At 43.7% G+C, this 13,164-nt stretch overlaps 1 protein-coding gene across 1 annotated transcript; it reads left to right on the top strand.

Annotated features, from left to right (window-relative positions):
• Positions 1-3,891: 3,891 nt before the first annotated feature.
• On the top strand, positions 3,892-12,207 carry slc35g2a (solute carrier family 35 member G2a). The gene is made up of 2 exons (XM_074659797.1): positions 3,892-4,224; positions 9,780-12,207. The coding sequence occupies exon 2, from the start codon at positions 9,806-9,808 to the stop codon at positions 11,186-11,188; it is 1,383 nt and encodes a 460-aa protein (XP_074515898.1). The 5' UTR covers positions 3,892-4,224; positions 9,780-9,805; the 3' UTR covers positions 11,189-12,207.
• Positions 12,208-13,164: the final 957 nt, after the last annotated feature.

Genomic DNA, 13,164 nt, shown 5'->3' with positions numbered 1-13,164 from the left:
CAGCACAACTTTAGAGTCTCACATCCCTGATATACATAGTGCTGTTGGTGATTTTTAAGGATAGCAGGGCTCCTGAGAGTAACATCAAACTCTGTCTTCTGAATGAGATGAAGCAGGGCGAGCTCTATCTTAAAAAACATATGCAAAAATGAACATCCATAATCCCTATTGTGTTCCAGCATGCTCCAACTAGACACAAGATTTTGAAAGCACTGTTGCATGGCAATACATTGCTCTTTGACAATGGGCTTTCAATGGGTGGCTTCATTTAATTAACAATTAAAAATGAGTTTTTATAGAGTTGCAGTAGGCTAAACCTCATCCTTTGAGGAGAAAATCTGAGTTTTATAGCTGCAGTGTAACAAGACTTGCATTTACAAATGACACCATGAAGTGCTTTAGCAACATAAAGGTGCTATTAATAACATTGATAACCGTCAGCCACCTACACTCTCCTTCCCTCGTTGCATTGCATTCACTTCACAAAAAGTGGTTGCCAGTTTGTTGCACAACCTGCATATTTTATGGTCGAGTGGAGTGAGACTCAGAGACAGACAGTTATGTCAAGTGTTGATATAGTTTTATATTTTTTTGCACACTAACTGCAACTCAATCGCCAATGACCCAGAGATACCACGTGATACCAACGTTGTTTTACTATTGGCTCACAAACCTTGTTAGAAGTGGGAACCGAACGTCAGATATCTTCCAGAGAGATAAAAAAAACATTTTTTAAATGATTAATTCACACTCATAATATATATATTTTTTAGGAAAAGCCATACTTTTATTCGGCACCCTTCTAAAAGCTCTGTGGATGTATTATTAATTAAAAATTATTCATCAACATAAAATGTTATCAAAAAGACCTTCAAAGCTGCACTTATCAATATTTTATATTAATAATGGCTCAAATGACTATGTGTAATGTGGACAGGTGTCTCTTATAGTGACAAACCCTCAGAGAATTATCACCCGACTCTGCAGTTCTCCTCAGCTCTACTGAGCATTTCAGCATCTGTAACATCAGCTCATTGTTTTGGTTTTATGGCTCGCAGCTATATTATTTTGGGTTCACTCCCACCACTCTTGTCAACGTCGTTTTTCAGCTGTATTCAGTCCAAAAATAAATTAAAAAGATCTGTACACTACCCATCAGCACCAAACGGCAGACACACAAAGTGAGCTGGTGAACCAACGCGTTCTCATCCCAACTCGTCATATACTGTACTTTGTCAGACCTCTCTGCGTCACTTTTTGGTCGCAGTAAACACGTGTGAATTGAACAAAAACACTATAGGTTTAGGCAATAAAACTATTATAGTTAGGTTTAGGAAAAAACAACATGGTTGAGCTTAAAACTACTACGTTTGTACAGTGTAAATGACACTGAACGTTGTGAACACGGGACACAAACGAACAGCCAATTGTAACGTGAAAGTGAAAGTTAACGCACGGGACGTGAACAGCGGTCTCCTGGGTGAAAGCCTTGTGTTTGTTGGACCCATCCACCTCCCCTCCCGCCCGACCTGTGTGTCCCTTTCTCTCTTTAAACTGCGTCACCACAGCACTTTCCCTGAGCGTTTAATATTGGCGCAGATGAATTTACATTGTAGTTAATGGGAAAGCACGGTGCGTCTCATACCGACACTAAAGGGTGCCTTGTGCGTCGGTATTGAACGCCGACGACCGCGACAAAGCGTCGGTATTTGACGTCCTGGGAATGAGGACAGGCTGGGTGAACATAGTGGAGAATTTAGCAGCTAAGCAACTATTAAAGACTAAACCAGAACTAAAAGGGGAACTAATACATTTGATGGGTGGCCAGAGACATGAATCCAAATGAATGCTATTTTTGCTCCGTGTCTGCTTAATGTGTAATTAGGAAAGTGTTTGCTTGCTACCATAGTTTCCTAATTACAGCAATAGTTAATACAAGATCATAGTCTACAGCACAGATTAACCATAATTGTTTGCAAGTATAAAATGGCACTGTTTACAGTGATATCTTCTTTGACATAGCCTCTTCACAGAGTAAAGAGCTAATTAATGAAATAACCAAGTGTAATTAGTTGGCAAAGACACCTGCCCACTCTCTCATTTGGACACCACAGATATAGAAAAAGAAAAACATGTGCTACAGAGACTGGTTGTTCCATAAAGTATTTATCGGCTGCATTACTTCCATAATCCAAATATCTGGAGTAAGTAATGAACATGAAGAGACGTCTCTCATAGTCAGTCTCCACTGGGACCACGGCTTCTTATTAAACATGACGGTCCAACCTAACAACGGTGAACCCAGATGCATTTTGGGAAAGGTTAATACAGCTCGAAATGGAGCAGAGCATACCAGTGTTATGTCAGCAAAATGTCAAAGCAATTACTGCCAGGTTGCAAAAAGACGAAAGTGTGTGAGGTTGTGCAGGGTTTGTGAGAAACTGTACCGAGCTCCTTCAACATCTGCCTCCTCTTTACTTAATCTCTGCTCCCCATTCTCACCGCTACTTTCATTATCATTACCGCTAAAATGCCTCTATAACAGCCTCATCTTTTCCGTGAAGGCTTTCCACAAGACTTTGGAACCTGGCAGCAGAGATTTTCTCCCATTCAGCCACAGGAGCATCAGTGAGGTCGGCCAATGATGCTTGACGAAGGGGCCTGGACGTAACGTCCCACTTCATCCCAAAGGTGTTGGATGGAGTTGAAGTCAGAGCTCTGTCCAGGCCTGCGAAGTTGTTCCACAACAAACTGGAGAGACCATTTCTATATGGCCCTTGCTTCGTACACGGGGGTTTTGTCATGTTGAAACAGGAAAGACAAAGTTGGAAGCACAACAGTGATTCTCAAAGTGGGGTCTGTGGCACTGTGTCAGGGGGTCCACAAAATAATTTGCTATTGTAAAATTGTGCTGTATCATTAAAAAGTGCATATCTACAGATGGGGATCATTCGCACCAATAAAACAAGCATATTGTTACCATTACCCATACCCTAACCCACCCACGTTAGCTTTGGGCCAATAGAAACTCGCATATGATTGTGACACACAGCAATAAGTTAATTATTTTAAAGTTGAAGCACTTACTGAAAGTCAGCTTTAGACTGGTAAATTTAAACGTCTGGTTTTATTAGGACTATGTCAGTCTTGCTACTGTTCATTTTCTGAAAGCTTTTGAGATCAATTACTTGAAATGTAGGCTAAAACTGCTCCAAATGCAATTTTAATAAAATCTGCCTCTGTTTAAAGGTATATAAGTGGTATTAACATTCAATAATATTGCAAATTTCCCCGCTGTGGGACTAATAAAGGATTATCTCATCTTATTTTAGCAAGATTATGAAACAAGTCTGAAGTATTTAAGTTGAAAAGTTTTAGAGTACAAATAGTTCCTGTGGCATCTAAGAGTGCAAGTGGTAGTATGCTTAATCGGTGGTATGATTAAGAGGGGGTCTTTGGAGAACACCTGGTCACAGTATAATCTGAAATAGTGTTCGGCACAGCGGGCGCCTTAAGATGAAGTAATAATGTAGAACCTGGCTTAATGTCATTTAATGCTGCATATTTCCAAACTAATTTGCACACATTTGGGACTTTTGGGGGCCCCTGAGGGACTAAGAGCACCAGGGCATGATGCCAGAAAAAAAATTCTATTATTACAACAGATACAATAAGAAAGGATGTAATGAGACAGACACACTTATAGTGTGGTGTTGTGTATTTTATACAGTCTATGACCCCTTCCAGCTGCAACACTCTCACACTCACACACACAGTGGGGATGACACATAACATAGGCTACAATGATCAGGGGTGCTGGTGTTGAGTGAAAGACACGCATGCTCAGACGTTATTTTAGTCCCCCCTCCTCCTCCTTTTCTCTCTCTCTCTCTCTCTCTCTCTCTCTTTGGCCAAGCTGAGGAGGAGCATCTGTATCAGTGCTCAGAAGGTGATGGACGGGCAGCAGGTCGCCATAAAACACACATCTTCCTCCCGCAGAGTGAAGTGAGGTGACCGCAGGGTCTGTGGCCAGGCGGAGGAGGCGTGTCGCGTCGCGTCGCGTCGCGGTGCCCTTGAGGAGACTATTGACTGTCGCCTGCCGCAGGAGAAAGAAGAGGAAGAGGAGGAGGAGAGGATAGCAGCAGCAAATGGCCAAGCAGAGGTGATGGAGCTGTGGAGATGCAAAATGACTGAGGCTGAACGCCGAGAGTGAAGTTCAAGCAGGTGAGTTGAAGCGGAGGAGGCTTAGAAATAACCCATCCGGCGGTTTATTGATTGGACCACATTGTGTAACAACACGAAATTGCAGCAGGTCACTAATTGGGAAACCAATTGTGTCAATCTGCAGGCGCATGCAGAGCGCGAGAGAGCGCGCACTTCTCTTTCCATTCAAGAATTCGTCATGGGTCACGGGTCGGACTGTCACTGTAGACTACAACACCATACACACACACACACACACACACACACACACACACACACACACACACACACACACACACACATGCACATACATGCTGTTTGGTGGACGCTTAAAAGAAAACCCTCACAGTGTGCCAGGAGCGGGAATCGAACCGGCGTCCCTGCAGGTGCGGGCGTTGCATACGGTATAGGGAAGATATGATGCTTTATGATGTAAAACGACCATTCAACTGGATTTAAACGAGCCAAGACAAGCAGCAGCTCAACCCCCGTTTCCCCCCGTGTGTGTGTGTGTGAGTTTGTGTGTGAACCCTCTGGCGTCACAGGGGCGCATCACCGAGGAACATTGATAACCTTGAAAATAACATCTCCCTTCACATACAGACACACACACTCATCACTTAAACACACATATATACATTGATTTACATAATAACATGCAATAACCCTTAAGCAAAGAACACAGAGACACATGTATTACCTCCAGAATGATATATTATGCAGCTCTAATCAGTCTTACTTTGAATAAATAAGCTATAGGCAGCTGCATAATGCTTTCAGACATGTCGATTCTTAACAGTTTAGGAGTACCATTCATAAAGCGATTGGCTTATTAATAGTCCATATCGATGATGTTAATGCTTTTCAAATCAAATATAGTAGAAGATGCATTGTGAATACACCAGGAGGACAGTGTGCAATTACAGTATTTTCTGCCAGATTTCATCAGAAGAGTATTCTCTGTAAATCCATTAAGCTGCACCTGCTGCTGTCCTCTCATTGTGCAGGTTTGGCGTTAGCTACTAGCGGCTCACTTTAGTGTAAGGTGTGAAACAATAAGCGTTTGAGAGCTTCAGCAGCAGTGGAAGCAGCATTGCAGAGGCAGGCTGCATCATTCAGATCAGTAAAATACTACCGAGTGAGAGGAGACCGGAACATCCTGATCTCTTTATGCTCTTTGTGTGTTCACAGAGCAGCAGATCCGGTTGCATCTAACCGATGGTGGTTGTGGTAAATGACTTCTCAAATGTCATCGGTGCAAACTCATACCTGCTGTTATTTTTTTTTACTTCATTCAGCGAGCTGTGAAGTTGTGAAATCATGATTTAGTGCAGGGCACACTTTCGAGTGATTTCAGAAGGAATTAATTGAGTACAATTCCCTCAAAAACCCATATTTTCAAAAGAGAGCCATATATCATATTTTAAATTAAATACCTCACGAGCTCTTTGCCATTAGCATTACTCACAGCATGACCCTTCTAGCTTTTGTGATTTGTAACAGGGCAATTGAGGCTGATTCGTGTGAATACTCTACATCTCCGGGGAGAGTAAAGGCCACGTAGCCGGCCACAAATTCACAGCCTCCCCGACCCGTGCTCCTACCAAATCAAAAGGACTGCACCACCAACGATGTGGGAAACAGCAGCGAGCTGCCAAAACTGTCTGCTGCAGTCACATCAGGAAAATATAGTGAAACTGAAAAGATGGTTTTGTATTCTGATGTGATGCACCTTTGCCATGCAGGTATGGTAATAATACATTTTTGAATCGTCAGAGAGAGTGGGCAATCAATGTACAGGATTGATTTGTGGCAACATAATTTTTTGATATGATTTTTACATGAAATACCTTGTTTTGTCAGGTGTTTAATTTGCTGGATGAGCCAAAAACAGACCTTTTTCTCAAGTTATTTTATCCATAAAATCCAACTTTATCATGATACATATTCATATTGCACATAAAATGTCTTATAACATGATCAAATATCTTATCTTTGTGGCCTACTTCTAGTATTTGTCATGTATCTTAAGGGTTTTGCTCTTTCTTGTGAGTTATAGCCAGCGACTTGGCTCTATAGGTACGGCAATGTCGGTCGGTCATCACTGTGGTTCAGTCAAACATCTCTCAACAACTATCGGATATATTGGCACAGACTTTGGTAAAGACATTCATGGTTACCTAACGATGTTTCCTAAAGACTTTGGTGATGCTCCGATTTTTTCTCTAGCGCCACCAAGAGGTTGACATTGGTGGTTTTGAGTGTCTCTCAACAACTATTGAATGGATGGTACACATATTCACTTTTCATCTTGCGCCATCATTAGGTCAAAATTTCAATTTGTTCAATATTTTGGTTTGTAAACAAATGACATTCCCATCAGCCTCAGCTATACTTTCCATTTTGTGCTAATTAGCTAATGTTAGCATACGTTTTAAAGTAAGATAGTGAACAAGGTAAACATTATACCTGCTAAAAATCACCAGAGCACGATGTTACTAAATTACACATTTTGTGATTAAAGGTATAATATGTAACCGTTGTCGGTTGCTGTTTGTAAACATGCCGCATTCAAAGTTGGCCACTCCTCGTCGGCTCAACGAGCGAGCGAGTGAGGGAGAGAGAGAGCAGCGATCCAGCGAGTTATAGAGTGACTTAAGAGAGGGAGCGGCGTTAGAGAACTAAGTAACGAATCAGAGAAATAAAACGTTATTTTGTGATTGTTTCACGGCGGTTACGTTCTAAAGCACACAACTAACTCCACACAACTCCGCATAATTCTGCAGGATGGTGCCGAGTAGCCGGATTTTGAATGAATGCAGGCTTCCTGTCTGCTGGCTGTGGCTCAGCGCTGCTCTCGTCAAACTACGGACACACACCTATCATAAGCAAGGCAAGGCAAGGCAAGGCAAGGCAAGGCAGCTTTATTTGGATAGCACATTTCAACAACAGGGCAGTTCAAAGTGCTTTACATAAACATTCAAGAACATTGCGACAAAGTGCAAAAGAACATTAAGACATAATTAAAACAGGTATAAAAACATAAAACATAAAAATATTAAAGATTAGAAAATAAAAACAAGCTAAAAATAAAAGCTAGGATAGAAGCTAAAATAGAATAAAACACAAAAGAGTAAAAGCTCTAGTGCAGTATCAGATCATTATCTGGTTTAATTAAAGGCAGCAGCAAACAGAACATTTTTAAGCTTTGTTAGTTGTAGCGGTCCTGCAGTTTTCTGGGAGCTTGTTCCAAATATTTGGTGCTTAAAAACTGAACGCTGCTTCTGCATGTTTAGTTCTGACTCTGGGGACACTAAGTAGACCTGATCCAGATGACCTGAAAGGTTTTGGCCCTAAACCATTTAGTGCTTTGTAAACCAGCAGCAGTATTTTGAAATCAATTCTCTGAGAGACAGGGAGCCAGTGTAGAGACCTCAGAACTGGTCTGATATGATCCACTTTCTTGGTCTTAGTGAGGACTCTAGCAGCAGCGTTCTGAATCAGCTGCAGCTGTCTGATCGATTTTTTAGGAAGACCAGTAAAGACGCCGTTACAGTAGTCAAGTCGGCTGAAGATAAATGCATGGACTAGTTTTTCCAATTCCTGCTGAGACATCAGTCCTCTAATTCTTGCTATATTCTTCCGGTGATAGAAGGCTGTCTTTGTAATTGTCTTAATATGGCTGTAAACGCTCAGGTCAGAGTCCATGACTACACCAAGGTTTCTGGCTTGGTCCGAGCTTTTTAACATTACAGATTGTAGGTGAGCACTAACCTTTAATTTTTCCTTTTTGGCTCCAAAAACTTCGACCTCAGTTTTGTCTTTGTTCAGCTGAAGAAAATTTTGGCACATCCAATTATTGACTTGTTCAATGCACTCACTCAGTGCTTGTATTGGACTGTAGTCTCCTGGTGATAGTTATGTAAATTTGTGTGTCGTCTGCATAGTTATGGTAATTTATTTAGTTGTTCTCAAAAATCTGACCCAGTGGGAGCATGTAGATGTTAAACAAAAGAGGCCCCAAGATGGAGCCTTGGGGAACTCCGCATGTGATTTTGTTCAGCTCAGATTTGCAATTACCTATAGACACAAAGAAGTCCCTGTCTTTTAGGTAGGATTTAAACCAGCTAAGAGCTATGCCAGAAATACCCACCCAGTTTTCCAGTCGGTCTAGTAATATATTATGGTCAACAGTGTCAAATGCGGCACTGAGATAGCTGCAATCACAGCACAGAGAGGAGCTGGGGGGTCACTGGAACACATGGACATAACACAACCCGTTCTCATCCGTGAAATACGGCCGCTTTGTATGTGGAGACTTGTGCCTGGGCGTGACAAAGCGACGGCATTTGACCACCTGAACGGGCTGCTGTGATTGACTGGAGGTTACACCCCCACGTGGGGCTCAAAGCCACTTTGCTGACGCTCAGAAGCATCCAGAGCAAAGCAAAATAATGAGAAAAGAGAAGATACAGGCAGAGTACAGGGTCTCTGCAGAAACAGACACCACCACACACTTCTAGTGGGGCATAAGTGATGATTGAGAGGGGATTATTTTTCTATCAGTCTATACATTGTTTTTTTAATTAATTCTAGATCACTAGATTGAGTGTACAGGTGCTGTATATCAATAAGTCATGTAGTTCACTTGCTGTGTTTAGGTAGCCAAATTACTGTTGAGTAATACTTTGTAACTCCAGGGAAATAACTGAGCTCTACGCTCCATATGCCTTTGCATGAATAAACATTATGTCGTGGGAAAGTATTCCCCATTCCCAGAGAAACCACTGATCTGCTGAGTGTTTTACAACCTGAAATGCAGCAGTGGGTATGTGCCGTACAGCACCTGCATGGCCATATTGTGCTGCTGCAGAGAGCGATTATTACTACATCGGTTATAAGTTAATCATCCGGGAAGCAGGACCTTGAAGGGAAGGAGTGGATGTGAGATGGTTGAGAAGGAGATATTAGATGAGACGGATGGGATTCATTTACCTGTTTTTTTTTGTAAAAGCTGACATATCTATTGTTTCGACAGATTGAGAATGTCAACAATGCTTTTATGATTCTTATTTTCCCCGCTTGAACGCATAGCGTGAGGGAGGGGAGGAGAAAGAGACAGAGGGAGAAATAAATTGTTAGACAGATAGAGAGATAAAAGACAAATGAGGCAGGAAGCTCTTGCTTACGTAATTGTCATTGCCAACAATCCTTGAAGGTCATGTTCAGCCAAGGAGACTAAAAGGCGAGATAATAGATAGATTTGTTAATCTACCATTATGGTTCTGTATGAATATGAACTCAATGTGAACTCTCACGAAACAGAAAAAACAATTAAACTGGTGATTGCTCAGACGGCCAGAGCTTACGTTCATTCCCTGCCAAACACACGGGGCACATGGGAAGAAGTGAGTCACTGCTATTATTATCTCGGATATTAAAGATATATGAGATATCAAGCGGTATCCCAGTAAGGGACGGCTTGAGAGAGAAAGCAGAGAGAGGATTTGCAGGAGTGCGTGCGTGAAATAAATCTTGTACGTGGCTCTAAAAGTGTCTTTTCTCTTCCCTCGCAGGTGTCTGTCGTCACTGAAGTTCCAAAATGGAGTCCACTCACCTCCTGACCAGCTCTAAGAAGAGAGTAAAGATCCACCCTCACACCGTCACAGCCAAATACGCCACGCATGCCCCCTACTCCCCTCAACCTGGAGTACACACCCACTTCCCCCAGCCGGGGGACGAGGGCTACGATGACGCTCCGTCTTTTGAGGACTTTGGCTCCTTCCTGGAGGAGACGTCAGATAAGAAGCAGCTGACGGAGAGCAGGAAGTGGCCTCTGACTCTGTTTGGCTCTAAAGACAAAGACAAGGACACGACTAACAGACCCCCGGCTGCTGCGGGGGGAGGAGGAGGAGGAGGAGGAGGAGATGGGAGCGAGGGGGAAGTCAGAGCAGCAAAGGGGTCCGGGAAAGGGGTAGGGGAACAGCTGGCCAGTTTCGGGGAGGCGTCTGTGTCTGCGTCTCGGCTCACCTGGGTGGGGCTGCTCGGCGCGGCGCTGGCTCACGGCTGTTTGATTGTTCTGACCCGCCTGGCCTCTGAACGCTTCAGCTTGGGCCCCCTGTTCCTGCTCTTGGTTCGCTCCATCTTCCAGCTCCTCTCTGTGGCCGTACCGCTGCACAGGGGTGAGAACCCTTTCGGACCGCAGGGCTACCGCCTACGTCTGCTCTGTTACGGCATCGCCTACTCTCTCTCCCTCTGCTGCGCCTACTCCTCCTTAACCTTCGTCTCTCCTGGAGACGCCACGACGACCTGGCGCCTGGCAACCACGGCGCTGTCGGCTACCCTGGCCTTCCTGCTCCTGGAGGAGAGGCTGGGATTGGCTGATGGGATCACCATAGCCGCAGGGCTGTGCGGTTTGGGGCTTGTGTTACTTCCCACAGCAGACGAGAGCAATACGGATTCGCCGCCTGACCCGGTCGCGTTCTGGAGGGGCGCGTTCGGCTGGTCTCTTTCGGCTCTTGCGGGGCTGTGGATGGCTTTGGCGCTGGTTGGGTATCGTTCCCTGAAAGAGAGGGTGGGAGTGGGCACAGCTTTGTTCACAGTGAGCTGGACAGGCTGCCTGCTCGCCCCGGCCTCCTTGGCTGTGCTCCAGGAGGGCTGGTCATGGCCTATGAGCGCCCCAGCCTGGGGCCTGGTCCTGGGCCTGGTCGCCTGCTCGGTAACAGCCTTTCTGGGGATGACGCACGCCCTCACCCGACTCCACCCGGCTCTGGTCTCCGCCTCTCAGAGCCTGGAGGTACCTGTCGCCATGCTGCTGCATCTGGCTGTGCTGCCGCTGGCTCCCACTGCGCCTGAGGTCGTCGGGAACGTGATGGTCATACTGAGCGTCGGTTGGCTGGTGGCAATAAAGCTGCTACCCGCTCGTGGGGGAGCGCGGCGCCAAAGGGAGGAGTATGAGGAGATTCTGGACTCTCCCATCAAATAGACACCACCTCCTCGTCTTCCCCTCACTCCCTCGATCATGAGATTGATTCCAGTGTACATAAGAGACTGCTAAATGTTTATTGGAGCTTTATCTATTTTGTATCGTCCTCTTTGCTTTTGAGAAAGTGCCAATATCGTGTTGTCTGTTATAGTGACTATGTGATGTGACATTAAAATCTCTCTGATGAACACAACGCATCCCTGAAGCCACTTGTAATAAGTATCTCACCTCCTTAAGTGTGTGCGTATATATTGGCTACATTTCGCAAGAGTGTAATGTCAGTCACTTTTACCAACCAGCTGAGGGTTGGCCAAGGATTGATGCCATCTATTTGGCTGCTGGCAAGAGACAGAGAGAACAGGAGATGGGAGGCAAGAGAGAAGAGCGAGAGACACAATCAGAGGAAGATAAACGGGGGTAGAGAGAGAGAAGATGATGGGACTGGCATACAGATAAGAAGCAGGAGAGATAGGGGAGCGATGGCAGATGACGAAACAGAGATGAAAGACAGGGAAGCCAGGGCAGAAAGCGAGGCTGACGGCGGCTGGGTATTGTGCAGTGTGTCTGGCCAGCTGGCTGATAAAAACATTGTTCTATGTGTAGGGAACAGTCATTATGTCTTACCTGTCAGACACATAAGCACCGTTACTCTTCTCTTCCGGGCCTCTCCTCCTCTATTTTCGTCATCATTAGCCTCCTGCTTTACTTTTTTTCCTCTTTGTCTCTTTTTCGGTGTTAAAAATGAATGAAGCGACAACGTGAGATGACATGACGAAGCTTCCATTCACTAAAATCCACATTCACACTGCACAGATGGAGACTTTTAATGAAAACAAGTGCCCCCACATTTAATAGTAGGAAGTCTGGACATGAGATATAACTACTGTCCTTGTTACTGCATCTTGTTCGTTCTGACATTTAAGAAAAGGCCAGGAATTCTCCATCCAGCTGCTGATTTATAAGGACAAGTGCACATACATATACACACACAGGCATGGGCACAAGTACACAGTCATGCCATGGTTGTAAGCCTTTCATTAGTGAAAATATTCATGTGATGTCAGTGTGCTGGCCTAATTAAAATCACATACGGTTCAAATGTTCTTTTTTGCTGTATGTTTTGCCCAGTGATGAAATGTAACTACGCACATTTAGTCAAGCACAATCTTTCACTTCAATATTTCTATTTTATGCATACTTCTGTTTTACTACATTTTAGAGGAAGATATTGTACTTTTTTACTCCATTACATGTATTTGACATCTTATTAGTTACTCTGCAGGTTAAGATTAACATTTGACAAAGTAAATTATGATGTTTTGTTAGAGATTAAACTACCTAAATGTATATAACTTACTTCAAATTAGCGCCGTCTTGATCAGCTACAACATTAAAATGCTGCTTACAGGTTAATACATCAGTAGTCGTTATTAAATAATATAACATGTAATAATATATCATTATTATCATTACATAAGACTGAGGTCTTTCTACTGCACAATGAGTACTTTTGCTCTTCTGAAACTTTAGTTACATTTTGTGGTATTGCTGCTTTTACTGAAGTTAAGGATCTGAATACTTCTTCCGTCACTGATTTTCCTGTATTCCTCCTCAGTTTTCTTTTTTGACCTCTCTGCTTCTCTATTAAAACTCCAAAACAAACGTATAAATACTTTAAAAATAAATGAAGAGGTGATCAGGGACCAACGGACCATCACACAGAAACTGTAAAATACACAGAGAGTACCTTCAGTCAACATTGTGTGGTTTATAACAATGAACGTGTGTGTTTGTGTGCGGCAGCGGGAGGGACGGGCGGGCGGCGGTGTAATAGCTCTGGCAGGATTTCATAAATCATAAACACTCTGAGTATCGTAAGTCGTGGCCTCTTTGCATTCAGACACTCTTAAAGCAGCTAATGAGAGGGAGAGACCTGCCCAGAATTGAACACAATCCAGAGCCTCTAACACACTACC

Source organism: Sebastes fasciatus, chromosome 15 (assembly GCF_043250625.1).
Source record: "Sebastes fasciatus isolate fSebFas1 chromosome 15, fSebFas1.pri, whole genome shotgun sequence".
In the NCBI taxonomy this organism is placed as follows: Eukaryota; Metazoa; Chordata; class Actinopteri; order Perciformes; family Sebastidae; genus Sebastes; species Sebastes fasciatus.
Note: the sequence above shows the minus strand (reverse complement) of the source record. Positions and strands in the feature narration are given on the sequence as shown.